Below are 27,944 nucleotides of genomic sequence, written 5' to 3' on the forward strand. Positions count from 1 at the left end.
AGAAGCAGGGAAATCTCCAATATAGCTAGACGAATGCTAAGAACTTATGTGACCCCTGCATTGAGAATTCTTGTTCATCCTGATTCGTCTGATAATATTGATAGTACATCTGTTGATGAAGCAGCGCCACTATCCCAACCTGACCCTGTTGAATCTGTTGGTGTAAAAGCATCATCCCAAGCACCAATTACTACATTTGGGACATGTTCAGCCGCTTCGAGATTGAGTTGCACATCAGAAGCTTTCTGAATCCCCTCCAACTCCATTGCCACTTCTTTCATCGTGGGGCGTCTTTTTCCGTTCATATCCAAGCATCTCTTTGCAAGGATAGCCACTGCCAAAGTCTCTTCCGGTGCACCATCCTCCTTAACTTGAGCATCAAAAATATCAAGCACATGATTCTCCTCCATGGAATGATTGAAATATGAAACTAGGCCTCTGGCTTCTTGTGAGCTCGTTAGAGAAACTGCCTTTTGCCCGGTCAAGAGCTCAACAAGAACCACTCCGAAGCTATACACGTCACTCTTATCCGTAAACTTACTTGATTGGAAGTACTCTGGGTCCAAGTAACCAAATGTGCCATGTACTGATGTTGTGAGGTGCGTTTGGTCAACTGAAACTGATCTTGAAGTCCCGAAATCTGCTATTCTGGCTCTGTATTTGCCATCCAAGAGTATATTAGTAGACTTGATGTCACGGTGGTAAATCGGGAAAGAAGCTGCCGAATGCAAGTAGGACAGAGCTCCTGCAATTTCTAGAGCAATCCTCAAGCGCATTTCCCAGGTAAGAGGAAATTCCTCATTTTGGTCATGAATATATTGATAAAGTGTTCCATTGGGTATGTATTCATAAACCAAAAGAGGAACTTCAGTCTCTAAACAACAACCCAAAAGTTTAACCACATTTCTGTGGTTAATTTGAGAAAGAATGACAATTTCATTGATGAATTGTCTGACTTTGCCTGCACTAGCTATATTTTTAGACTTCTTTACAGCAACAATGGTTCCATCTACCAACATTCCTTTGTAGACGGTACCTTGGCCTCCATGGCCAAGAATTCTGTCTACATTAAACTGGTCAGTGGCTTTCTCTAGCTCCTCTGACTTGAACAACTTGGCTTTCTGAACATTAACTTCACCGGAAGATAATTGTTGCTCCAGCAAAATACCACCATTTTGTTTAAAGAAGTTCTCCTTGCGTTTAATGGCTTTTCTTTTCTTGATGACTTTCTGCAACCACCATGCCCCAATGACTACTAATAACAGCACAAGACCAATGCCTATACCTGAACAGCTCAAAAAAAGCAAAAAAAAGCCAAAAAAAAAGAAGAGGAAGGGATAATCAAAGTAACCAATAGCTTACAGAGGAAAAACAAAAGTGATTTTGAAGTTGGTTAAAGTCGGTTGAGATTGGTTAACTTACCGAGTGAAATATTAATCAAGAGAGGAGATTGGATGGAGTTGTATTTTATGCAACCTGATCCAGTTTTCAGGCCATCACCTTTGTACCCTTTTGGACATAGACAGGAATAATTTCCAGGTAGATTTAAGCACACTGCACTGCAGGGATCTGAGACCTCACACTCATCAATATCTGAAAAGAATGCAGCAGTAGAATGCATCACAATTGGTGGTAAAAACCTCAATCTTCAGCTTTTAATTATAACAAGTAATTAATAAGTAATATATGGACTTAATAATATATAATATATATGGGGATGTTTGGCGAAGTTATGTTACCATTGTATCCTTCATTCATAATCTATGGGCCTGCTAAATTACTATGCCTTTATGTGTGGGGTTAATAATTTATTTAGTCATCTAATTATGTCCATATATATATATAGAATGGACGAACATTATATTTCAACATAACAATTTCCGACCTAATTAATTCATCGTAAGGATGACAGTTTCACATACAAAGTGATATGAACCTTTTAGTTCTTATCAAACGAGAGTATATATAGTATCCGTCCTTTAGTTAAAAAATCAGTTGTGTCAATAGCATATCAGTAACGTGTCGATAATTATGCTAACGATGTGTTATAACGGGGAATTTGTAGATGGAGTGCATAAAGTTTCTAGGCCAGTTTGGGATTGCTGTCATTTTAAAAAAAAGTTGTTTGTGTTGTGCATTGAAAATAATTAGTTGTAAAGTAAAGCAACTTCATGTTTGGTATACAATATTTTTAAAGTGTTGTTAGCACAAAAAACAATGTTAAAATCGTTTGATAAATTTTAATATAAAACTACTATAATTGTGAATACTTACTAAAATAGACATGATGTTGAAAGTGTTATGCGCTAATCATGTGGTGGTAATGGTGGTGGAGGTGGTGGAGGTGGAAGTGGAGGAGCATGTGGTGGTGGTTTTGGCAGTGGCGGAGTTGCATGTGGAGGTGGAGGTAGTGTCATTTTAAAAAATTAATGACGGTATTTTGGGAATTAAAAAAATTCATTAAAGGCTCATATCTGCTCTTGTTGAAAGTAGCTTTGAAAAGCACATGCAAAAAAGCTGCTGTCAGAATATCATTGCTTTTAAAATAATCAGGATATTTTATTTTTACCAAACACCTTAAATTGCTTCCTTTAAAAAATAAAAAAAAAACTTAAACTGCTTAACTTTAAACTGAAGTGGGCTTTTGGTGGAAACAAAAAAACAAAAAAAAAAACAAAAAAAGAAAAAAAAAGAAAAAGAAAAAAGACAATCTCAAACGGGGCCATGATTACCTTGGCATCCATCTGGGTGGTATGGATTCCCTCCATAACCTGACAAGCACATGCATAAGTAACCAGATGAATTGGTCCGGTTGATACATTTGCTATTTGCTTTGCATGAAAAATTGTGGCTCTTCTCAGCTGCAGCACACGGCTGATCTCCGATTTCCCAGTTAATAACCATTGGAAGCTGACGTGTGATAGCCATTTTTAGAAAACTTGCATTGGAGAATTTGAAATAGTTCTCTTCCACAATGAAGGCGTAGCTGCAGCGCAAGTCTCCATACGAATGATTTTTATATCTACTCACTGTCACAGTATGATTTTTCAGTCCACTAGGGATGGAAGCTGTGCAGCACCCAATGCCAGAGCAAGAATCGGTAACGCTGTCAGGCCTACGACATAAGGACAGGCACCCCGATTCGTACCTTTCTTCATCCTGCCGGTAACCTTCAAGTATTGCAAAAGTGTCACAACCAACGGAAACCAACTTGTTTCTGGTGTCCGAGATGGTGAAAGGAGAAACCTGGAGCGTGTACGAGACCGAGGTGGGGGAGATGTGTACCACACCCGTTTTGTCATTATTATAAAAACAATCATGGAACACAAGCTGCAATATTTGCAATTCACCGTCAAGGGATATATTAGTAACAATGTTTCCCATCAGATATGCTGTTGGGATTTCAGTGAAGTTACTAGTCGTAGTATTTTTCTTATTAGTACAGTTGATAAAAAAGTTTTCTCCCAGGTAACAACCTTCAACTGTCCCAAATGGGTATGGAACTTTCAGATCACCACAATAGTCAGGGCATCCAGGCAGGGCTTGAGCTGCTGCTGCGGTGGCTGTTGCAAGTGTCGCTAAAACAAATATCGTTCCGGGCAACCTGAGTGGCCTTAGAATCAGCATCCCATGTAAGGCCATGGAGTTCTAGCAATTAGTAAGAGGAAGGCATATGAAAAGTAATATACTTGCCTCTCCTTTCTTTGAAAATTTCCTGTCAATCATAGTTGTGCTTGTGTAGATTAATTTTCCTTTTATATTTTCAAACTGCAATTTGTGGGAAGGAGGAATGGACAGAAGCTGGTGTGCCGTGGCTCATGAGCCAAGGGAAAGTGTGACAAATGGCATCCTCTAGAGGGATCTGTCTGCAACTTCCCTAAGTGAATGCAAAAGTCAATGCTTGATCAGCTCCCATGCCAAATAAACAAGATTAATGATGACCACCTAATCCTCGTTTTTTTCTTGATGCAATTGATTGGCTTTTAGCCAAGACAAAGATAAGAAGTAAATTATTATTATCGTCTCTTCTTTTTGTTGTTTTGTTTTTGGCTGTAAAGCAAGTGACTGAAAGTAAAGTATGTGTAGTTGATGTCTCCTCTATGGTTCGAACCCGTGCCATGATGGGGGGTTGCACCAAGAATGATAAGCATCCACCAATGGTGGAACCATTCAGCAATCTCATCAGAGCCAAGAAGCTCAACTTCTTAGTAGGTTATAAGAGCATCTCCAGGAGACTCTTCAAATTTTATCCAAATTCTAGCTAAAGTAGTTAGAAAGCTAAAATAACTAACCACTTAAAAGGTGGTTCTTCCAACAGTCTCTCTATTTTAGCTAACCTAAAATATTTTATTATTTTAAATTCATTAAAATAATAGTAAAAAAGAACCCAATAGCTCATTGTCTCAACCACACCGAACCTTTTTCTTTCCTTCTCTCTCTTTCCCTCTCTCTCTTCCAGCTCTTTCTTCTCTCTCTCTTGCGTAGATTTCAGTTGGCGAGCCGCACCTTTCTCTCTCCCCCTCGCTACTTGTAGCGAGCCAAAATAGCGATCTCCAAAATGGCGAGAGAGGTAGCAACTCTGCTGGAGGGTAGTTTTTCCTTCTTTTTCCCTAAAATGACTAGGGATAAGGGAGTAGTGATGCAGCTGGAGATGCTCTAAGAAAATATAGCTATCAACTGTCAAACATTAATTGGTTGTGTTAGTTGTGGTGAATCCACGTCTGTAATGTAGTTAAGCTACAATTAGTGAAGATTATGAGATTCAGTTTAATTTTCTCCCTCAACTCTCTAATTTTCTTTGTAACCAAACACTTTCCTTGTGTTCTTCTTTAATTAGTATTGCACAACAGTGAATATATTGATGCAGTCCCAAGTCTTTGCATACCAGGTTTCGAGCAATATGTCATTTTTTAAAGAGTAAATTACTAGGACCCCAATCCAACTTAACCTCTGAATTAAAAAATCAGTCAATTTAACATCCAAATTAATTAAAATGACTAATTTCGTCATTGCCGTTAAGTTTTGTGAATTTCATCTAATTTTTCATTGATTATAAGGTTAAACTTGTAATTTCAAGTAAAATAAATAATAAATAAATCAAACAAAAAGAAAATAAATAATAAAAAAAAGAAAATTAGTATAATATTATAAATAAAAATTCCCCATTCAGCACCCACCTCTCTCTCTCTCTCTCTCTCTCTCTCTCAAAAATCAAAGATTCGGCGACCATTCTTCTCCCAGGTAGTTTTAATTCCTCCTAATCTAGGGTTTAACAAATTGCTCATAAGTTTTTGTTTTCAATTATTCCCCTTTACTTGATTTTCAAGTTAAAAATCTTCCCCTAACCTGATTGATTGCTTTACCATAATGCTTGGTGGGGGTGGTCGCTGGGAGCGTGTATGGTTGAGCTGGGTAAGGGTTTTAACAATTTTTATTTTGTACCATTTTTTAAGGGAAGTTATTTTCCCACTTTCCTTTTTCTTCAATTACACTTCATTTTGCTTTTTAATACTTTTTAATCAATTTGGTTCTTTTTAAATCTTTCTCTTTCCTATTTTACCCTTACTCTATAAAATTTTAGAAAAAATCTCTTGCCCCATCTCCCTCTTCCAATTACCCAAAGAAAATACAAATTAATAACCATGAACAACAGAGCAATCATTCAATGATGCCGATACAAGTGATCACATAGCCAAGGCGGAATAAGTTGAAAGCCTAATTAAGCAAGCCGAGCGTTAATGAAAATTCAATTAATTTAAAATCATCAACCTCAAATGTTGAGAATTTCCATCCTCCCCTTCTTTTCTTCTCTCCCACCACTGTATTCATGAAGGTTATATAATAACCCAGAAAACACATTATTCAATCTCGTGGAAGCTGGGGAGATTAGAACCCAAAAACCCCGCAACCCAGGGACTCTCAGAAAGCGGGATTGACGCTGGGTTGATATTTTTCGATCTCGTGGATGTATTTGTGGAAGAAGGGGTGGAGAGAAATGATGTCAAGTTCGGAGTGCGACATTTTCTTGTTTTGTCATCGGATTTGGGAAATCGACAAAACAACCCACCAGCCGTGAAGGAGAGCCTAGGATTAGGGAAATCAAAGTCGCCTCTGGCCCATGGCGTCGGAAACAGCAGGGCTGGGAATTCCGGGAACTATAGGGGTTGGGACGATGGTTTGAAATCATCGAACGATTTAAGGAGGAACTAGTCGACCGGTGACTTTAGAGGTGTAGGTGGTCATGGTGGTGTGGTGGATGGAGCAGGCATGTCGGCCAAGGTCCACAAATTTAAATATTGTGGAGAATGGGGCTCTTGGCTCACTATCGAAACAGAGAGAGTGGGGAAGAGAGAGAAAAACATGGAGAATAGGGTAGGGGTAGAATAAAAAAGAGAAAGAATAAAAAAGAATAAAATTGATTAAAAAGTATTAAAAGCAAAAGGAAATGTAAATGAAAAAAATGAGAGGGGGAAAATTAGCTTCATTTTTTAATTATTTAAATATTAGCTTTATAATAATTTATTTTAAAAAATTAAAATAGTACGTCATGTGCCAATTGTGTTACTTTTTAAACGGAATAGTGGATGAAATTCGAAAAAATTGGGCTAAATTGGCTCTCAAACAGACCTCCTTAACCTGAGCATCAACAATATCAAACAGACGGTTCTCCTCCATTGAAAAATTGAAATATGCAACTAGGCCTCTGACTTCTGGTGACCTTGCTAAAGAAACCAGCTTTTCTCCAGTCAAGAGCTCAACAAGAACAACTCCAAAGCTATACATATCACTCTTATCTGTAAGTTGACTAGATTAGAAGTACTCCGGGTCCAAGTAACCGAATGTTCCATGTACTACTGTGGTTAGGTGTGTTTGATCAATGGAAACTGATCTTGAAGTCCCAAAATCTGCAACTTTTGCTCTGTACTCTTCATCTAAGAGTATGTTTGTAGACTTGATGTCCCTGTGGTAAATTGGAAAACCTGCTGCTGAGTGTAAGTACGAAAGAGCTCCTGCAACTTCTGCCGCAATCCTCAAGCGCATTTGCCATTTAAGTAGAAACTCCTCATTTTGTTGATGGAGATACTGATAGATAGTCCCTTTAGGAATGAATTCATAAACCAAAAGAGGAACTTCGGTCTCCAAGCAGCAACCCAGGACCTTAACCACATTCCTGTGGTTAATTTGTGAAAGAATGACAATTTCGTTGATGAACTGTGCAACTTCACCTCCATCAACTACTTTAGACTTCTTTACAGCAACAATTCTTCCATCTGTCAACATTCCTTTGCAAACGGTACCTTGGCCTCCCTGGCCAAGAATTCTATCTACATTAAAATGGTCTGTGGCTGTCTCTAACTCCTTTGAATTGAACAACTTAATCTTCTCAACATTTACTTCACCAGAAGACAATTGTTGCTCCAGTAGTAAACCACCATTTTGTTTAAATAACTTCGCCTTCTGTTTAATGGCTTTTCTTTTCTTTATGACTTTGTACAACCACCAGGAAGCAATGAGCAGAAACAAGAATCCAAGACCGCTGCCGATACCGGAACAACTCAACAAAATAAGGAAGGATAACTGCAACTTGTCAAGTAGAAACTGTTTCCTATTACATATATAACCAAAACTATTTTACTTTTTTTGTTCCTTCTGAAGGTGAACTAGTGGAGGAGATGCTAAAATCTCAATCTCTGGATTATGTTGAGTTTCATTATGCTTCTGGGAATTGGTATATTGTTGCTCTTCTATTAATCCAAATCATCTTGGCAATTCTAGATTATGCATTCTTATATCAGAGGGTGTAGACTTTGTGGTGCAGGGGCATACCTATAAAGATGACTTTAACCTTCGAGTTGCTCTTCAGCGGGGTAGCATCCGTGGTCCCCAACCGAATTCACACATATGAAGTGTTCAGGGCAGCGCGGTCAGAAGCTCACATTCGTTGATGTCTGGATTAATATGTATTGAAACAAATTTAAATTGATGGTAACATCAACTGCCATTAGAGATTATTTCTATAAAGCATGGACAATGGTGTTAGAGGTTTACCTTGACATCCGTCAAGAAGATAAGGATTTCCTTTATAGCCTCTTCTGCAGGAACATTCAAGCCTCGACGATTCATTTATAGAAGAGCTGTCATAGTAGCTTCGGCAGTAAGGCTGGTGTGAGCCATAAATCGTAGTCAAATTTGGTTCAAAAAAGGTTCCATACACATCGGTTGTGGAGTGAAATAAGCTCCATTCTAGCATCACCGGAACATAGTCCATTTCTCTGATGGCAGAAAAGTTTGGGGAATTATTGCCAAACCAATCACGGTCTGCCAAGAATGCATAGTGACATGAACTCTGCGTCCTATAATTTCCATAATCCTGGAAACTGGTACTGAAGGCAGAGAGAGATGAAGGGAGGGCTGCCTCGCAGGTATCACTCCTGTTTGTTGAAATGTTACATTAGGAACTGCATCCACTTGAAATAACGTAGCCATTTGAGTTTGAGGTGATTGTGGCACCACAACCCACTGCAGTGAATACGTTCTTCTGGGAATATGCAAAAGGGGTTCCCTCCAAGTTGGCTGTTTGGCGGCTGATTGGCTTGTTGCTGCAATTAGAGAAGGTGATTGGGTTTCTGACCCTTAATGTGTATTCTTCCACTGAAATTTCTTGCACCTTCAGATTGGTACGGTTCAAGAAAGGTTTCGGATTTCCAGTAGAGTTGTCACAGATTATTTGGAACCAGCCGTCGTTAATGTAAACCTGTTCCAATTCCAAAAGGATATGGGATTTCAACGCGCCCGCATTTCGATTGACAGTTAGGCCTTGATATGGTGGTTGTGCTTAGTACTGGACTACTCATAGACCACCAGAACAGAGTAAACAGAGTAATATGGGAAAGCAACTGGACAACCATTCTGCTTTTTCTTCCTCTATTTTTAACCTATATCTGCAGTTTCTAGTAGGAAGCTTGGAGTTAGCTAGCAAAGCCAATGATTTTCAACTCCCAATCTTCCGCAGAATAAATATAAAGGCGGTCTAGCAGTTGGTTCTCTGCACTTTCCTTGTGCTTGGATCTAGTCCTCTCTTACCAGATCAAAGGAAACAGTATTGTACTTGGTCTGACTTGTCTCTTTAAAATCGATTTTATATATGTTGATGTTATAAATATGGAGGAATTGTATAGGAAATTGAGATAGAGAGAGCATAGAAACTGATGTTGTTTTCATTGAATCTTTTGCTCAGTATATTACATATAAGGAGGGTGCCTTATTTTATAGGCAAAGGCCTTGGCTAGGGAAAGGTTCCTTCCGACATGTGGGCTCCACTTTCATCATTTTACAACACTCTCCCTTGGAGACTACCATGTGTGGGATATGCCTCGTTAAAAACCTTGTCAGTAAAAATCCAGTGGGACAAAAAACTGGTCGAAGGAAAAAAAGAGTACATAACCATGTATAACATAAAATTCTGTGTATATTGACACGCGTGCGACACTGCCTCGTTAAAACTTTGCCAAGAAAAATTCAGTGGGATAAAAACCTAGACGAAGGAAAAAGAATACAGTGTGTGAAGATCTTTATTGACAGCACTCTCCCCCTGATGTTTGGCAAAATATCTTTAAGCCAAACTGTTGTTCATCTTTCTGAATATCATAGCTGACATTGCTTTAGTGAGTCAATCTTGTAATATTGTTAGATGCTCCCCCTAAAGAATATCTCCCCTTGAAATCTTCATGACTAACTATTTTCCAATAGGTGACCATAGAAATTTTCAGAATCCGCATACCCAACAAAAATTTGGGCTATTAGTAAGTTCACTTGAAAAAATATGCCCGTGTATGGTGTTATGCAGAGATAGCATCAAATAGGCCTTACATCATCCCAAAATGATGGTGATGGAGTTGAGCTCTATTTGGAAAATACAATATCCAGTCCAGTATACTTCTAGAAAAATATTTAAGTGCCAAACGGTTAACCCACACAAAAATGCTTCAATACTTTCTTAGTATAAGTAAGAATCTCGTTGGCATAATGCTCGATCTTCAGGTCGAGACAAATATCTTTTGAACTCTTCAGGAGTTTTAATATGTTGCAAACATATTATAATCAATGTACTCACTGATGCATTTTATGCATATTAGTATTGAATACAGATTTTATGCTTCAGGCACATGTCTACAGACTTGCTTCATGCAATTTCAATCCTTCAATGATTTTATTTAAGGGATTATACTTTATGACACATTATATAGCTTTAACCCAGCTATTTATACATCTTTTAAGGAATCACTTTTGGTGATATGCTCCGTGCATTTAATAACCCTTAAAGATAACATGTTGGTCTCCTTAAATGTGCAATAAGGAGGCACAATTGAATCTGTAAATATGGAGAAACCCAACATCCCTTGTTTCTGCTAGAAACATTGTGTCATACAAAGTGGGTATATTCCCTTTTTATTCTGAACACCCAAGTATAACTTTCAGTATTAACATCCTTTGGGGTTCGTACTATGAGTTTGTTCTTTCACGTTCATTCTCATTTGTAATAGAATTGCCTCTTTCCACTTTTAATAATTGAACGTGGTTCCAATCAACACAGCCCATTGATGATTTGAGTAGCTACTCCAAAATCAAAAATTGTCATTCATCAATTCATGATCCCACCATTCTCATGTGCATGCGCATGCATCAATTATAAGCATTTCTTTGCTTTTGGGTACCCAAGCCACTTCAGGGGCCTTTTATTATCTCTTTCCAGACATACATCTTTTATAGGATGAATTATGTGAGAATGTGGATCATAACCTCCAATGGAGCGTTATTTTACAGTAGGGCGTCGATGATCTCCATTTAGGGAGTTGGAACATTTAGAACCCATATATCTGTCATGTTGCAGGCATGCCATAGATTAATACATACATGTCTGCTACGCATTAGGCGTGCACCGTATCAATATTGACATGTTAAAGGATTGTCCTTTCGGGACTTCAATCTATATCATTTGCTATGCAACAGGCGTGCATCATATTAATCACTGTTATACCCATGTTCTGTTCTTATGAGACTTTAATCTGTGCAGTGTATTATCAATGTATCTAACTTGCAATCTGTAAAATTTGCATTAATAATTCATGGATACATATCGGAATGATACAAACCATTCTTCTGGAATGGTCATAATTCATAGTGTTCTTCTGGAACGACCTTATCTCCCCATTTGATTACCTGTAAGGATGTAGTGCAAAATATCGAAATAAGAGTACAAACACGAAATAACACAAGTATTGCTTACATCCTTAGGTGGGAGAAACTTTTCTCAAGTATCATTCAAGCTCGTATCAGCCCAGTAAATATAATGTAGTGCTTGATGATCTAGTTATATCCTGCAAGAGCAAAAATCACAATTCTTTTCTCTGTAAAAAACAAATAACCCTCAGAGTTAGGATCATTTCATGGATTCTTTCTTCAGATGTTCGTTATGAAGAAATCAAACCCCTAAGAGAAAATGCAACAAATTGTGATATTGATTCCAAGATAAGGTAAGCAATCAGGTGAAGAAGCTGATGAAAGTAGACATCAAACTCTCATTTCTCCTAGTTTAGAAGAACCTCATGAGATTTGAGCATGTGGTCGCCTTTACAGTTTCCCGATGTAGCAGAAACGTGATCAGGGATAGTCTTGCTTCCTGAATGGATGATCAGAGATAGTCTCGCTTCTCAAGCACATCGAGTGCTCACTAATAGGAAAAACAAGTGGATATCGCATCACTAGGTATGGAGAAAACTGGATGTCTTCTGCAAAGAAAATTTCGTTAGTAACATATTTATACACAAATAAGAGGAATAGGTAGAACCGGTGAATTTCAAATTAACCATAGGAAATTTGCGAGATTCTCGGGGTGCTTTTGAAAAAGTAGCTCTGTGAAATTTGCAAAGCAAGATCGGCTTTGACGAAAATAATACTTGAAAACGCCGAAAGTGCCGACAGACTTTAATAGAAGCCGCGTGAAGTTTTGGAATCTGGGAAAGAAAAAGAGAATATGGGATCCGAGATAATATTGGGATCCTGGAAATCGTTGCCATATTTCCGCCTACAGATATTGCCTCTGCAAGACCTGATTGGAGTAACTGCGTTTGAACTCAACTTCTCCATTTTCTGAAAATTCAGCTTCTCTTAAAACTTTCCTTCAAACCTTCTTAAAATGGCTTCCTCTTCTTCTCACCCAAATTATTTCAATTTAAATAATGCTCCTACAACAACCCATGACGCCAAAGTTTGGCGTCCATCTTTTGTATCCCAAAATCGTCATCTCACAGTTAATGATTTTGTGATGATGAATGATGCTATTGCTGTCATAGTAGCTAGGAATTTCCTTACTCCTATGGATGAAATACTGTTAACAGGGAGGTTGAGGAAGAGGCTATTGATGACTCAATGACTTCTAGCATTCAGAGTGCTGCTTATGTTTCTAACATGGCTGATCATTTGCGTGCCAGAGAAAACGAGGTTCAGGAGCTGACAACTGAAAATTCGTCTCTTCAGAGAATGCTTCATAAGTCTCAACAGGAGGTTGAGAAACTTAAAGAAGAGAATAATTCCTTGTTGAAACTAGTGAGTTCGTACTCCGTTGATAAGCTGATAAGGCTAGACATGCTGTAGGTCTCCAATGAAAGAATTCTGGGAGACCACAAGAGGCTCATGACTAAGCTTAAGCGGTGCCATCATCTTCCTTTAGAGGCTTCTAGAACATAATGTAATTTTATAGATTTTGCAAAGCCTGCTTTTCCTTGCAGGTGGAAAAATCTATCTGTTGTATGCCTTCTCTCTTGTTATAATAATTGCGCAAATTCTTAAACTTGCACATGTGGTTTTTACGTCTTTTCAAAATGACGATTTGGAACCTTGTGTCTTATAGGTTCAAGTAACCACATCAAATCTCTCAAATTACATATTTCCATGCATGTGATCCCGGAACTTTTGGCCTGGGCTAAACACGACCTCAGAATTTATTCGCCCTTTTCAAATAGGCATGAAATATAAATTGAGTAAAAAATCATGATAATATTGCAATATAGTAGTGAAGAGCATTAACTACTATATACCCACAACTTCAGGTTCGGGATCTCTCATATACTTGGATCCATGGGCTTCCGGCCCAGATCATATAATATAACAAAATATGTGGGGAGCCTCAATTCATCTTCTGAGGTTTATCCTGATATTATCCATTTCACAGTGTATTCTTAACAACCAGAATTCACAAAATATATTTCTTCCTTGAGGTGTCGATTGTAATAGAATCGAACTTTATTAAATTCATCATTTTCTTATGCCAAAAAAATATGTGGTGTACCACAATTTGCAATAATACCTCAAGATTGCCTATTTAACTGTTGGAACTTTCATGCTTCAATATTGTCAAATTTTGAACTTTGGGTCAAAATCACATATTCTCATAGTATGGACATTTTTACAATTTTCTGTACATATTTTAGGACTTCAAGCCCTTACATAATTGTCCATATTTTGAGGAACTTCTGGCATCTCATTTAATTGCTCATCCATGAGTTTAAGGAACTGCATGTTCCTTTTTGTATATAGTGGCAGTTTACTCAAAATGGTTAATATTTATCTATACGTCACTATTTATGTATACAGTACTATTCATCAAATCATGAATACGTATCTATTCATGTGTACAGTACATTTGCTAGTACATATATTATTCATGTGTACGGTATTGTTACATCATCAAGGAACTCTAGGTCCTTATTTACATGTTAAGGATCAAGAATCTTCAAGTCCGATCTCTTGTTTACAAGTATAGTACCGGAGAGACTACCAGCTCTCATATCAATATCATCATCAAGGATTTTTAAGTCCTGATGTAGTTGTATGATGAGATCAAGGAACTTTTAGTCCTGATCTGTATACTATAAAAACTCAACATACCGCACAATTAATCCATAAAATAAATTGCTGGTAAATAAATTGTTGGTATAGATGATAATCCCGCACCATACCTTAAATAAAATTAAATGTGTGGTAAAGTAAATTGCTTGCTGTATGGACGTTAATCCCGCACCATACCTTAAATAAAATAAAATGTGCGGTAAGGTAAATTGCTTGCAGTATGGACGTTAATCTCGCATCATACTTTAAATGAAAGTAAATGTGCAATAAAGTAAATTTATAAAGTATGATGGTTAATTTCACATCATACTTTAAGTAAAAGTAAATATGCGATAAAGTAAACGTGCTGGTACATGCACTAATTCTACTCCATACTTTTAAATAATAAAAAATAAAGACAGTAATGTGGACCGCACCACACTCTGAAATAAATATTGTCGTATGAGTAATAAATCTACATCATACAACAAATAAATTGTGTCGTATGGATAATAAACATACACCATACAGTAAATAAATTGTATAGGTAATGAACCTACACCATACAGTAAATAAAATAAATGTGATGATAAAACCACGACTAAAAATATAGGAAGTGAAAGCGTCCATAGAATCACAATATATATGAGAAAAGTAAAGGCAATTATTGGTGGGTTTTTATCAATACCACGATCAAATAGTATAATATTATTATAATATATGTTCTTATACTAATATATAATAAGAAAGGGTAAACTACAGTAAACCCTTCAACCTATAGGGTCATTTACGAGTCCATACTCGATTTCGGGGACATTTATGAGTACATACTCCACGTCGCCAAAAACCTACAATTTGCCCCAATCCGTTAGCGAGATGGTCAGAAAATCTGTAATCTGCCTATGTGACATTTGTGGACCCATTTTTTAATTGATGTGGGATTCCACGTGGACAAAAAATAATAAAAATTTTACTTTTTAAATTATTTTAAAAAATTAAACATATTAAATTATAAATTTAAAAAAATTAAAAACCCTACCCAGATTCTCTCTCTCTCTCTCTCTCTCTCCCCGATCTCTTCCTCCTTCCTCCCAATTTCTTCCCCCCCCAGATTTCTTCAATCCCAGATTTCTTCCCCCACCCAAGCAGAAAACAAAACAATTTCGATTTTTTTCTTCGCACCAGAAATCAAAACTTCGGAGTCTACAGACTCTCCCGTGGCTGAAACTACGGAGAAGCCACCCAAGGATATTGAAAGTGATGACGAAGAAGAGCAGACGTTTGAAAGCCTCGTATTGGACGGTCGTCTTATCCGTGCCCTAAACAAGAAGAAAATTTATTGTTCAGATCGAGCAAAACCACATAAAGCTCCTCCTTTGATCGAGTGAAGCCTAAAATTGAGGCTTTTTAGTGTTCTGCAACCTTAGGGTTTGGATTCAAATTCGAATTTGATCAATAAATTGACAAATACAAATTAGGTTTTTAAATCGATTTGAGTTTAGTGGGTTATTTTTTTGATTTTTGTGATTTTTTTTTGTAGGGGTTTTAAAAGCCTCAAGCATAATTTCCGACGGCATGCCTCTTTGGCTTGTGATATCTCTCTTCATCATTTACAGAGCTTACATGTTTCTGAAAATTTAGTTAATCGATCTGCATCCTTCAATTTGTAGATTCCAATGCATGTGTTTGATTTTAATAACAAACTGGTTCCTGGATAATGAGACTTTGACGTGCTCTTCTCCCTCTTTAATTAATTTTGGAGCCTCAGCGAAGTTCATGGGGTTGGCTGGGTGTGTGGCGTGGGTTCCTAGAGGAGGGTAGGTGTTGGATGTCGGCTCAGAGACTTTGGGGTGGTGTTAGGTTGGGGTGGGCTAAGAGATTCAGGTCGCTGGGTAGGGAGGGAGGGTGGGTCTGATGGTTTTTTTTTTTGCCTAATGGGTTTTGGGGTGGGCAACGGGAGAGGGGTGGCTGAGAGGTGGGGTTGAGTCGGGAGGAAGAGAGGGGGTTGGCTCCTCAACGAACGCACTCCTCGTGCAGCTTTTTTTTTTTTCTTCTGGGTTTTCTGTTTTTGGTTTTTGGGTATTCATGGTGAAGGGAGGGAGGAGAAGATGGCAAACATGGGTTTGCAAATTTTCCCCTCCAATTCATCGTCTGAATTGGCACTGGATTTTTTGGGCGGTGGCTGGGTTGGTGGTTTTCGGGAGATGGCTGGGTGGTTCTTTGGGCGGCGGCGACGACAGAGTAGTGGCTGAGAGGTGGGGTTGAGTCGGGAGGGAGAGAAGCTTGGCTGGGTTGGAGAAGAGAGATGAGAATTTTTTTTTTTTTTTTAAATAATGATTTTAAAATTATTTTTAACATTTACATAATTTTTTATTAATTTTTGGAAAATGCTAGAAAGATCAACTTTAGATACCAACTCTCTAAAAGAGTGTATGATCCATTGTATTGGTGGGTTCCACCTCTATTAGAGAGTTGGTATATAAGTTGGTATTTAAAGTTGGTCTCCCTAGTATGACTCTTAATTTTTTGTCCACGTGGAACTCCATGTCAGTTTAAAAATGGGTTCCACAAATGTCACATAGGCAGATAATAGATTTTTTAACGGACTCACTAGTGGAAGGGGTAAATTGTAGATTTTCTGCGATGTTAAGTATATACTCATAAATGATCTTATAATTTATGGGGTTTACTTTTGTTTACCCAATAAGAAAAGTAGAGAAAATGGTTAGTGGCAGAGAATATCACGTTCCAAGTTTCCAATTCAATTGCTTTTGTCCTGTCCCCAGTCAATTTCTCTTATAATTATAATATATTAAATCAAAAGCAGCGTTCCAACATCTTGTCGTATTAAAATGGTTCTTGTGTAGGTTTGATTCCAAGCCTATGCTTTTCCATTATAACCAGCATACCTGCACTGATCTTGTTATGAATCTTTATAATAAAATAAAATAAAAAAGTAAGGAGGAGGGAGCTTATCCTTTCGGTCTGTTCTCATCAAAAGATGCTTTAGCATTTCCTGCACAAGCTCCAACTCATCTGCTGCAACACACCTATACTAGTTTGGATGGTTAGCATGATGAATGATGTAAATGTTAGTATAATAATATAACCAATAAACAACATAAAGAAAACATAGCTCTTGGGTGGTCACAAACTTCCCTTTCATTCTTGTCAACAACCCCTTCCCAGCAGCTCTCTCGTGATAGTCAGCGCCACCAAAACTAAGAGATTGTTGGTTGTAGAAAATGGAGGCGGGGAATGGTGCTCCCAACTGTGATAATGAAGATCCATGGCAGGAAAAGCATAGGAGTTTGGTATTTCACTAGGTACTGATGTGCCACTCCAATGATGGTTAAAGTTGGAAGCTTCTGACACACTTTCACTGGAGTTTGAGGATGAGGGGTGAATTGGCCCAAAGTAAGCAGTATATGCAGTGGAGGAGTTAGGAATTTATGTGTTGGGGGCTAACATATAAATAAATATATGCTTAGCAGGCACATACCTACTAACATGCTAACTTGTGCAAAAGCCCATGCAACTTGTTTTTTTATAGACTAAATTAATATTCTAGCCTAGGTCACCTAAATAAAATTTTATTAATTAATCCCATTAGGACTAGGCTAACCACCTAAATATAATATTATTAAATAACCCGTTAGGACCAGGCTGACCAACAAATAAATAAAAAGCACAAAATTAGCAAAAACATACTACTTGATTGATAGATTGATTCATTTAGTGCCAACTCTTCCTGTGTCTACAACAACAACAACATAATGAGCATTTTCATGTATGAGACTCATTAAAAATCGACTTCGAAATAAGATAGGTGATAAGTTTCTTGTTAATTGTATGCTACTTCATATTGAAAGAGAATTTGCTGCTAATATAGATAATGAATCAATAATTAGTGATTTTAATGCTATAAAGACTTGAATGGTGCAACTTATATAAGTGTTATTTGATGGGTAAGACTCATTATTTCTCCCATGTATTTTTTTTATTATCAATGAAATTTACTCGTACCGTTGAGTTTTCAATAGGTTTGTATATACGGTAAATTTAGCCCACGTCATTTTTAAATTCTGAGTTCGTCCCTGATGCTCAACAAAGATGGCATGTTGTCCAAGTAAATCGTGAGCAATTCAGAAGAGCAAAGCTTCACAAGGCTATATTGATACACATAAGAGCATGAGCAACTCAATCAAACCCAAGAAAGAAAAGCAATGAAGCAGAGTGTTTTTATCAAATATCCCAACTGGTATTTTAGAGATATTCGTGCTGATAACGTGTTATAAATCTGGAGGAATTGTAGAGAAAATTGAGATAGAGAGAAAGCATAGAAACTGATGTTGTTTTCATTGAATCTTTTTCTCAGTATATTACATATAAGGAGGGTGCCTTATTTTATAGGCAAAGGCCTTGACTAGGGAAAGGAAAGCATCTGAAGGTGCAGGAAGTTTCCTCCTGACATGTGGGCTCTACTTTCATCATTTTACAACAATTGAAAAATTTATGGCATTCTAGAATGCCAAACCTTTTCTCTTTATTTCCTGCTTTAAAAAATATTTCTTTTATAAACCTACACTCATCCTTTGATTTGATTTTGATTAACCAGTCAATCTCAATCAAACTTGGAAGTGGTCAGAATAATATAACAGGAGAATAGCATTCATTACAATATCAATGCTGTTTCTTATTTTCTTTATTTCACAATAACTGATATGATCAATATTGCAAAAATAACAAGTTCTAGTAATGATATAGTCAAAATTCAAATTACAAAATATCAGTCAAAATGAAGAAAATTAGTCAGTAATTGAGAAAGACTAGAGCAGAGAAAGCTTTGAGCTCTTCAAGACTCGTAATTATTACTAAAAAAATATCAGCGAGCAGGATTTCTTTCTTAGCATACCAAACAAAGATTATTGAATGAAAGAACTATTGAAATCAGAGCTCCACCACGGGGCCTGATCGAAAGTCTTAAAGTAAACACGAGTTCAGTGAGAAGGGGTAACGATATGGCTGGTGAAAGCAATTTTGTACAGCCAGCCATTCCCAAGTTCGATGGGCACTATGATCATTGGAGCATGCTAATGGAGAATTTTCTGCGATCCAAGGAATTCAGGGGTTTGGTGGAAGCTGGGATCCCTGCAGCAGCAGAAGGGGTGGATTCTACAGAGGTACAGAAGAAGACAATCGAGGATCACAAGCTAAAGGATCTGAAGACAAAGAACTATCTGTTTCAAGCCATTGATCGATCGATTTTGGAGACAATCTTGAAGAAGGATACAGCAAAGGATATTTGGGACTCCTTGAAGCAGAAATATCAAGGCACAACCCGAGTCAAACGTGCACAGCTGCAAGCTCTTCGCAAAGAGTTTGATGTGCTTCACATGAAGATGGGAGAATCGGTGAACGATTATTTTGCACGAACTCTCACTATTGCCAACAAAATGAGAATTCACGGAGAACAGATGGGTGATGTGGTGGTCATTGAGAAAATCTTAAGATCCATGATCCCAAAATTTGATTACGTTGTGTGCTCAATTGAGGAGTCAAATGATATTGACATTCTATCCATCGACGAACTTCAAAGCAGTTTGCTAGTTCATGAGCAACGGATGAGTAGACATACTATGGAAGAACAAGCATTGCAAGTCACAAATGAAGCTCAGCCAGGAGGATGGAGTGGGGGTCGCGGCTCTTATTGAGGAAGAGGAAGAGGACGAGGCCGATCTGGGTTTGACAAATCCACGGTTGAGTGTTACAATTGTCATGGGCTTGGCCATTTTCAATGGGAGTGCCCTAAAAAGGAGAAGCAGGGACACTTTGCCGAGACAAGTGAAGAAATGCTGCTTATGGCGTATGTGGATGACAACAAAGCTATAAGTGATTGCCTAAGGTTCCTAGATTCAGGGTGCAGCAGCCATATGTGTGGTAAGAAGGAATTTTTCTGTGATCTTAATGAAGGCTTCAAGGATTCTGTCAAACTGGGAAATGACGCAAGCTTGAAAGTACAGGGAAAGGGCAGCATTTGAATGGAGATAGATGGGACCATGCACATGGTTACTGAGGTGTTCTTTGTGCCAGACTTGAAGAACAACCTACTAAGCATTGGGCAGCTACAAGAGAAGGGTCTTGTAGTTCTCATGCAACACGGAACTTGCAAGATCTTTCATCCTAACAGGGGCTTAATCATGGAAACTACCATGTCACACAACAGAATGTTCATTATCATTGCTCGATGTCAGTCAAAGGAACAAAGGTGCCTTGTCTCCCTTATCACAGACCAATCCCAACTCTGGCACTGTCGATATGGACACCTAAGTTGGAATGGTCTCAAAGTTCTTCAACAAAAGAAGATGGTGGAGGGTATGCCACAGGTCGAAGCTCCTCTTAAAGTTTGTGAAGATTGCTTGGTGGGGAAACAACAAAGGGACTCAATTCCAAAGGAAAGCACATGGAGGGCATATGGAATTCTTCAGTTAGTACATGCTGATATTTGCGGGCCAATCAATCCAACATCAAACAGCAAAAAAGGGTATCTCATCACCTTCATAGATGACATCAGTCGAAAGACTTGGGTATATTTTTTGGTGGAAAAGTCTGAAGCTTTTGTTGTTTTTAAAAACTACAAAGCCAGGGTGGAAAAAGAAACTTGAGCATACATAAGGGCCCTTCGCACAGATCGTGGAGGTGAATTCACATCACAAGAATTCACTAATTTTTGTAGTGTGAATGGAATTCGAAGACAACTAACAGCTGCATACACTCCCCAACAAAACGGAGTTGCCGAGAGGAAGAACCGAACAATTATGAACATGGTTCGCAGCATGCTTTCTGGAAAGCACATTCCAAAAACATTTTGGCCTGAAGCAGTTAACTGGACAGTGCATATTTTAAATAGAAGCCCTACACTTGCCGTGAGAAGTAAGACACCAGAAAAGGCATGGAGTGGAGATAAACCATCAGTGGGTCATTTTCGAATTTTTGGATGTATCTCTCACGTTCATGTACCTGATCAGAGAAGAATAAAGCTTGACAACAAGAGTCTCAAATGCATATTCTTTGGGGTAAGTGACGAGTCGAAAGCTTACAGATTATTTGACCCGATTTCTAAGAAAATAATTGTGAGCCGAGATGTTGTTTTTGAAGAAGATCAAAGTTGGGATTGGGAGGTGTGTTATAAGGAAGCCATTGTGGCAGACCTTGAGTGTGAAACAGATGAAGGAGAGGGAACAGAATTTGGTGACAATGAGGAGGAATTGGAAGCTGGCATCACTGAAGAAAACAAGGACAGTGAAGAAACGGATCATGGTGTTGCCCAAGAAAACTCGTCTCATGAGGAGATTGATGAGAACTCACCTCATGATGCACGGACACGAAGACCACCAGCATGGATGAAAGACTATGAGAGTGGGCAAGGTCTTTCGGAGGAAGAAGAATCAAACATTGCTTACCTGGCTTTGTCCACTGACATCTATATTCTTTGAAGATGCAGTAAAGAATGAGAAATGGAGGCAAGCCATGAACTCTGAGATCGAGGCAATAGAAAAAAATGATACGTGGGAACTTACAGAGTTACCACTTGGCAGCAAAGTTATTGGGGTGAAGTGGGTTTACAAGATGAAACTCAATGAGAACGGAGAAGTAGATAAATACAAGGCACGACTCGTTGCAAAAGGGTACAGTCAAAAGTATGGAGTAGACTATGCTGAGGTATTTGCACCAGTGGCTAGGCTTGACACCATTCGGGTTGTGATTTCACTTGCTGCTCAGAAGGGTTGGACGATCTATCAACTAGACGTCAAGTCTGCCTTTCTACATGGAGAGTTAAATGAAGAAGTTTTTGTCACCCAACCTCCTGGCTATGAGAAAACGGGACATGAATACAAAGTGTACAAGCTTAAGAAAGCCTTGTACGGTCTGAAACAAGCTCCTCGAGCTTGGTACAGTCGTATAGAGACTTATTTTGACAATGAAGGTTTCAAGAAGTGTCCCTATGAACATACTTTGTTCATCAAAACAGCGGATGGAGGTAAAGTTTTGTTTGTTTGTCTTTATGTTGATGATCTCATGTTTACTGGAAATGATGAGGTTATGTTTAAAGATTTCAAACGATCCATGATGATTGAATTTGATATGACTGATCTCGGAAAGATGAAGTATTTTCTTGGTATTGAGGTGTTGCAAAGACCAGATGGTGTTTTCATTGGGCAACGAAAATATGCACAGGAGGTGCTTAACAGGTTCAAAATGGATCAATGTAATCCAGTGCATAATCTAGTAGCTCCTTGGTTTAAACTCATGAAGGACGAAGATGGAGTAAGGGTAGACAGTACACTCTACAAACAAATTGTAGGAAGCCTTATGTATCTGACTGCTACACGTCCTGATATGACATTCATAGTCAGTTTGATTAGTAGGTACATGGAGCGTCCCACTGAGATGCATCTACAGGCGGCAAAAAGAGCATTAAGGTACGTAAAGGGAACTATTGATTTCGGGGTGCTTTACAAGAAGGGAGGAAAGCATGAGTTTTTGGGATACACGGATAGTGATTACGCAGGTGATCAGGATGACAGAAAGAGCACTTCGGGGTATGTGTTTCTGATGAGTTCAGGTGCTGTGTCTTGGTCTTCGAAGAAACAACCAGTGGTCACTCTTTCCACCACTGAGGCCGAGTTTATTTCTGCAGCATCTAGTGCTTGTCAAGTAGTCTGGTTAAGGAGAATTTTAAAGGAACTGGGTCATGATCAATGCAAATCTACAGTGTTATATTGTGACAATGTATCAGCCATCAAACTCTCAAAAAATCCAGTCTTGCATGGTCGTAGCAAACACATTGATGTTCGCTTTCACTTTCTTCGTGATCTTACGAAGGAAGGAATTGTGGAGTTGGTTCAATGTTCAACCCAGGAGCAGGTCGCAGATATTTTTACAAAGCCTTTGAAGCTTGATGTTTTCTTAAAGCTGCGAGGTTTGCTGGGTGTATGTTCTTATCCAGCAGTAAACTGAATGACAATGGTATTCAGTTTAAGGGAGAATGTTAAAGTTGTTAGGACTTTCTTAGTCACTAAGGTTAGACTTCCTTTGCAGGTCTAATACTTACGTAGCTGTTAATAATTCCTGTTTCTAAGGAACAAGTATTGTTGCACGTTCAGTTTAAAGTCTAGTCATATACCACGATTCTAGGAGCTGTAAAATCGTGGGTTGTTGCATTTCCATTCAGTTACTTTGTAAGGCTTTTAAAAGCTATTGTGATCTTTCATTTTTAATAAGATATTCTTCCTGCAAAACAAGTGCTATCAAACTTTCTCTTACTCAGTTTCTTGTGGATTTTCTGGATCTAACATATTCAAGGAAGAATTGTTCCCCTTAGGAAGAATTGTACACACGGCTTTCTTGAAACTCTTCTTGTTCCCCTTAGGAAGAATTGTTCTATAGCATTTTTTTTTTTGACTTCGAGAATATATATATTGTGTTTCCAAAAGTTTGGCGTTGTTACTCTCCCAATCAGACTTTCCAAAATAAAACCCAGAAAAAAGAAAAAAGAAAGCATTTCCTAAGTTCTAGGTTATCCCTAGTCACCGTCTTACACGCACCAACCACCTCCACTCCAAACCCATGTTCAAGCCTGACACCTTATAAACACTCTTATTTTATCCACATTTTACATGCCAAACGGGGCCTAAATCAACATTTTGTACAAAATGCCATGTTATTCTAGTCCTCTCATCTCTTATTCTAATGTGGACCCCATTTTCTCAATCTCAATCCAAATTTACAATCTTTGCGTTCACACTGGTATTTTCGTTTCACACTGATGTTTCCACATCATGCTGACAATATGCTCAAGATCAACGGTTTTTGTAAGTCTTTAATCATCCTCATGTTTACATATCAATAATGGGTGGGAGGAAATAGAATGATTTTCATTTTTTATTTTCTCTGTGTTTACTTGCAATTAGGAATGAAAAAATAAGTGGCCCCACCTCAAAATCCGTAATCACATCCCCTTAAAACTAGATATTATATCAACTAGAGGGGAGTACTCGATACGTTTCCCTTTCTTGTTTTCTCTTAATAACTTTCAAAAATACCCTTACCACTTTATCATAATTTCAAAACACCCCAAGTCGTAAAAAAAATAAAAACTCATGCTAAGAAGTTCCAAGACACTCTAACTTCTTGTTCATGTTGCAGACACAACCTCCTAGAAGTAGGAGCAACATGTTGTGCTACGTAAGTCATTCTATCTATCTATCTTTCTTCTTCTATTTTCTGTCTTCACATTCATCACAAAACAAAGTATGGTCATGGATAAAGACTTTTGTGGAGATTATATATCTCCTTTTTTGGCAATATGTAGGTTATTATTATTTGAATGTTTGCTAGTTACGTAAGTGAAAGATATACATATATTTATTGGAGTTTATTTTTCGTTTAAAATTGGCTATGGACAAAGGTGTTATTAACATTATCATTGAACTTGGCTCTTGCTATTCATCTTGTTCAACATATTGATTTCTCATGTTTACACCGCCTTACTGGTTTGCTACAGGATTAGTTTTTTGGTCTCCTTAGCTAATTTGAGAATTATATATGTGCTGTGATGAAAATATGCAAGCATTTTAGTAATAAAATTAATTTGGATTCAAATTCATGAAAATTAGTAAACCATAACAATGGGAATCAACCCCATTCCTTTGCTAATTCCATATGTTTAGTAAACAACTTAATGGGAATGATTCTTCCCATACCGATTCAATAGTTCCCCGATTTCTAAATTCTATGATTCCTTACTTTCTCCATATGTAAACATCTGTAGAGAAAATTGTAGCTTTTAACAAATTTTTATCCTTCAGAACTGCATCCCAACATGCTCTACATGAAAACGCCGCTGAAATGAAGTTTGAACACTTTCATGGGCTCATACATAGACCACCAAGTCTGAGCGTTCAGCATCTGCAGATCTCTTCAGGCGATCAGCCGCATTTACAACCTACGAAAAAACCCATGATTAAAATCATTGGCGACAATGTGACCAAATGCAGTTCATGTTTACTATATCTGATCATACGATAGTTTCGTCAAAATTCAATCACCTCGGCATCCCAATTTGTTCTGGCGGTGAGAACAATTAGAGCTACTGTTTGTAAAAAAACTCCAAGAAGCATCCCCCACCAAATTCCCTGAAAAGGCCAAAAATGCATCATGTTATATCACAAATCCTCAATGACTTTATTAGCAAGAGGGATGAGAGGTTCAACTTACTGCCACTCCCATACTGGTTTTAAACCCAAGAACACATCCAATTGGAAGACCGATAATGTAGTAACAAGTCAGGTTAACATATGCCACAACAGCTTGCCATCCACTTCCAATTGCCACACCTGAAATTCCACACAGCTAAATTTAGAAAATGATGCCTAGAGGGCTAACAGTTTTTGCAGATCTGGTTTGTTCATCTACTGCTTTTTTCATATATCACCATACCTGAGAGTATAGGTTGAATGCCATTCAAGAAAACAGAGATGGCTAGCAATGGAGTTAAATCAGACACTGCCTTGACAACCTCGGGATCACTTGTAAATAGCTTGCTCAATCCGGTTCGGAATATCAATATAATTGCACTGAATATTATACTAATCAGGATGCTTGTTCCGGTAACTACAAACACCGAAAATTTGGCCACTCTTGGATTACCAGCCCCTAGCTCATTACTGACTCGAACACTGCATAAACCCAATAATCCCGTTATGATTAGAATACTTGTTTTGTCTCCCTCACTATAAAACATTGAACATGTAAAGGATAAATTTAAAATTCTGGGATATACCTGGCTGCCGCACTTAGGCCTAACATAAATTGCAAACTGAAGTTCCAGTAGTTCATCCTGGAAAGATATATCTCATCAGAACATGTAAAATTAGAAAGAAACCTCGGTTAGTAGAAGGTTAAACAGATTGCATTAACAAATTCCATACTTACGAAATCGAGATCGAGTCTAGTGAGACTGTAGGGTTCGGGAGGAGCCCAGATATGAGCGTTAACCCTTGATTGTACCATATCTCCAAACTACATTAATACATGATCATACGCAAATTATTATTCGAATTTATTCAAAAGGAAAAAGATATAAAGACCACTTTTTTATACCACATTAGTGGACCACCTTATGTGGTACATGAGATTGAGCCTCACTGGTGGGTGGGCCATGATGTGACTGGAATAAGTCCGGCATAGAGTCCTGCAATATTTTCTCTAACTTGTCGAACAATTACCCAATTTAATGAGTCCAGTTCCATCATAGTTAAGTTTACCAACCATATGACCCAGGACACTTATCCATTTTAGTTGAATTTGTCATGTCCTGACCCGCCCACCAGACTAGGCTACATCAATTATAGACATCACCTTCAACATAATAAGATTGTTGACTAATAAGGTTTGGTAAAGCGGTTGCTTTAGCCTTAATGTCCACACCTACCATAGCATGATAGCAGAGGCAACAGTCAACTTAAAGTAGGGCCACATTCCTTTGAAGGCTTTCCAAGACAAGCCAGTCCAAGTTTCCTTGCAACTGGGGCTTAGACGAATATAAAGCCCATATATCACGACAAGAAGCCACCAAGAGAAGCTCAGCATAAGAGCAGCCCCCAGTAGGCCACAGTCCAGAACAAAAACCACCACCCAAGTGAGAATAATGTGTAGTACGAAAACTGCAACAGATATGTAGGCCAGAGGGTTGACTATGTTCTGTGCTTGAAGGAACCTCTGCTGAGGGCAGTTTATGGCAAAGGCATAAAGTTGAGGGATTATGCCCCTGGCAAAGATTTGGCCCTGCTCTGCTATTTCGTCTGATTGGCCTATGGCTATAAGTATTGGACCTGACCACCAATACACAAAGGTAAGGAGGACTGCTGCTCCCAAGTGCAAGATGATTGCCCTTTGGCATATAATTCCCATTGCTGGTAAGTGTTTGGCTCCATATGCTTGCCCACAAACAGTTTGCACAGCACTCGCCATTCCTAACTTTGAATAGAAAGGAAGAGTGTAACATATGTTAGATTATATATGGAAAAAATGCTCTCTTGCTAGATTGTCTAACATAAGATACTTATGTTGTAGGGAAAATGACCATTGATCTGGTTGGATCTTGCTCGAACATGTGAACTAAATTCATAGCCTGACAATATAAGCATTTGTTTGGCAGCAACTTAGGCAAGAAAGCATTATGCATAAGTTGATTTCTCAGTCCAAAAAAACAAAAACGTTCAACCACCAAAATAAATAAATAAAAACCATAGAGATGAAATTGTTTTAGCTACATGAATTTTGGATGCATACCATAATGCCATAAGCAAGACCCTGAATTCCAACACTAGCAATAGAGGCTCCAGCAAGCTCCAAGGCATTCAAATGCCCACAAAACATAAGGGTGACAAAGCTAAGCATGTAGTTGAATACGGAAACGGTGATAGATGAACCAGATAATGTCCAGAGGAGCCTTGACTCCCAAACAACTAGCCTAGACCACCATCGAAGTTCAACTGGCCGCTGCCGTTGCCCCAGAAACTGTTCAATGGAAGTGGATGACACGTCAGCAATCCGAGACTGCTGGTCATCAAGCCTGAGTAGTAGCGGCTGCTGGTACTCCTCCGCCGATCCCATGTAGTTAATTAGTATGTCAGCCGCTGTGCCGCCACTACTCAAGGGTTGCAAAACTTTGTGTTTTATTTGGAGAAAACAATGAGGACATATATTTGTATGAGGTTGAGGTCATAGTCTTATATAAAGGGAAGTAACTGTATCATCCGACAGTCTTACTACCATAAATGTTAGGTACCAAACAAGCCAAAAAGCAGGGAATGCTCTATTTTATTCATATGCGTACCCTCAGCAAAAGAATAGCTAGAGTTTCCTATTTTGGGGTACAAATTCCTCCAAACGTTGTACAATTGGAAGCCAAAAGTGTGACACGGAAATCAATCACTGCGTTATAATTTTGTTACAATGCAAACTAACGATGTATGCACCTGTGCATTTAA

General features: G+C 38.2%; 3 protein-coding genes and 1 pseudogene across 3 annotated transcripts; 1 reads left to right on the plus strand and 3 right to left on the minus strand.

The window, feature by feature from the left end:
* Window positions 1-74: 74 nt before the first annotated feature.
* Window positions 75-3,642, minus strand: LOC117621871 (wall-associated receptor kinase-like 1). The gene is made up of 3 exons (XM_034352412.1): window positions 2,733-3,642; window positions 1,423-1,593; window positions 75-1,279 (listed from the first exon to the last, which is right to left on the minus strand). The coding sequence occupies exons 1-3, from the start codon at window positions 3,640-3,642 to the stop codon at window positions 75-77; spliced, it is 2,286 nt and encodes a 761-aa protein (XP_034208303.1).
* Window positions 3,643-6,561: 2,919 nt separating this feature from the next.
* Window positions 6,562-8,909, minus strand: LOC117621872 (annotated as a pseudogene).
* A 9,999-nt stretch (window positions 8,910-18,908) lies between these two features.
* LOC117621873 lies at window positions 18,909-19,601 on the plus strand. The gene has a single exon (XM_034352413.1). It carries the CDS (start codon window positions 18,909-18,911, stop codon window positions 19,599-19,601), a length of 693 nt encoding a protein of 230 aa, XP_034208304.1.
* Window positions 19,602-24,595: 4,994 nt separating this feature from the next.
* On the minus strand, window positions 24,596-27,606 carry LOC117622551 (protein DETOXIFICATION 41-like). Its single transcript, XM_034353273.1, has 8 exons — window positions 27,244-27,606; window positions 26,384-26,928; window positions 25,885-25,971; window positions 25,733-25,789; window positions 25,390-25,628; window positions 25,168-25,286; window positions 24,999-25,085; window positions 24,596-24,895 (listed from the first exon to the last, which is right to left on the minus strand). The coding sequence occupies exons 1-8, from the start codon at window positions 27,565-27,567 to the stop codon at window positions 24,824-24,826; spliced, it is 1,530 nt and encodes a 509-aa protein (XP_034209164.1). The 5' UTR covers window positions 27,568-27,606; the 3' UTR covers window positions 24,596-24,823.
* Between the last annotated feature and the right edge of the window lie 338 nt (window positions 27,607-27,944).

Source organism: Prunus dulcis, chromosome 3 (genome assembly GCF_902201215.1).
Source record: "Prunus dulcis chromosome 3, ALMONDv2, whole genome shotgun sequence".
Taxonomy (NCBI): domain Eukaryota; kingdom Viridiplantae; phylum Streptophyta; class Magnoliopsida; order Rosales; family Rosaceae; genus Prunus; species Prunus dulcis.

What these genes read in the sequence shown, in the direction of transcription:
- LOC117621871 (XM_034352412.1), bottom strand. Translation starts at nt 3,642, where the DNA reads ATGGCCTTACATGGGATGCTGATTCTAAGGCCACTCAGGTTGCCCGGA. An exon ending in CCACCCAGATGGATGCCAAG is followed by an intron (nt 1,594 to 2,732) that starts GTAATCATGGCC and finishes CATTCTTTTCAG; the next exon opens with ATATTGATGAGTGTGAGGTC. An exon ending in CTTGATTAATATTTCACTCG is followed by an intron (nt 1,280 to 1,422) that starts GTAAGTTAACCA and finishes GTTCAGGTATAG; the next exon opens with GCATTGGTCTTGTGCTGTTA.
- LOC117621873 (XM_034352413.1), top strand. Translation starts at nt 18,909, where the DNA reads ATGGCTGGTGAAAGCAATTTTGTACAGCCAGCCATTCCCAAGTTCGAT.
- LOC117622551 (XM_034353273.1), bottom strand. Translation starts at nt 27,567, where the DNA reads ATGGGATCGGCGGAGGAGTACCAGCAGCCGCTACTACTCAGGCTTGAT. An exon ending in CTAGACTCGATCTCGATTTC is followed by an intron (nt 25,790 to 25,884) that starts GTAAGTATGGAA and finishes ATATCTTTCCAG; the next exon opens with GATGAACTACTGGAACTTCA. An exon ending in AAACCAGTATGGGAGTGGCA is followed by an intron (nt 25,086 to 25,167) that starts GTAAGTTGAACC and finishes TGGCCTTTTCAG; the next exon opens with GGAATTTGGTGGGGGATGCT.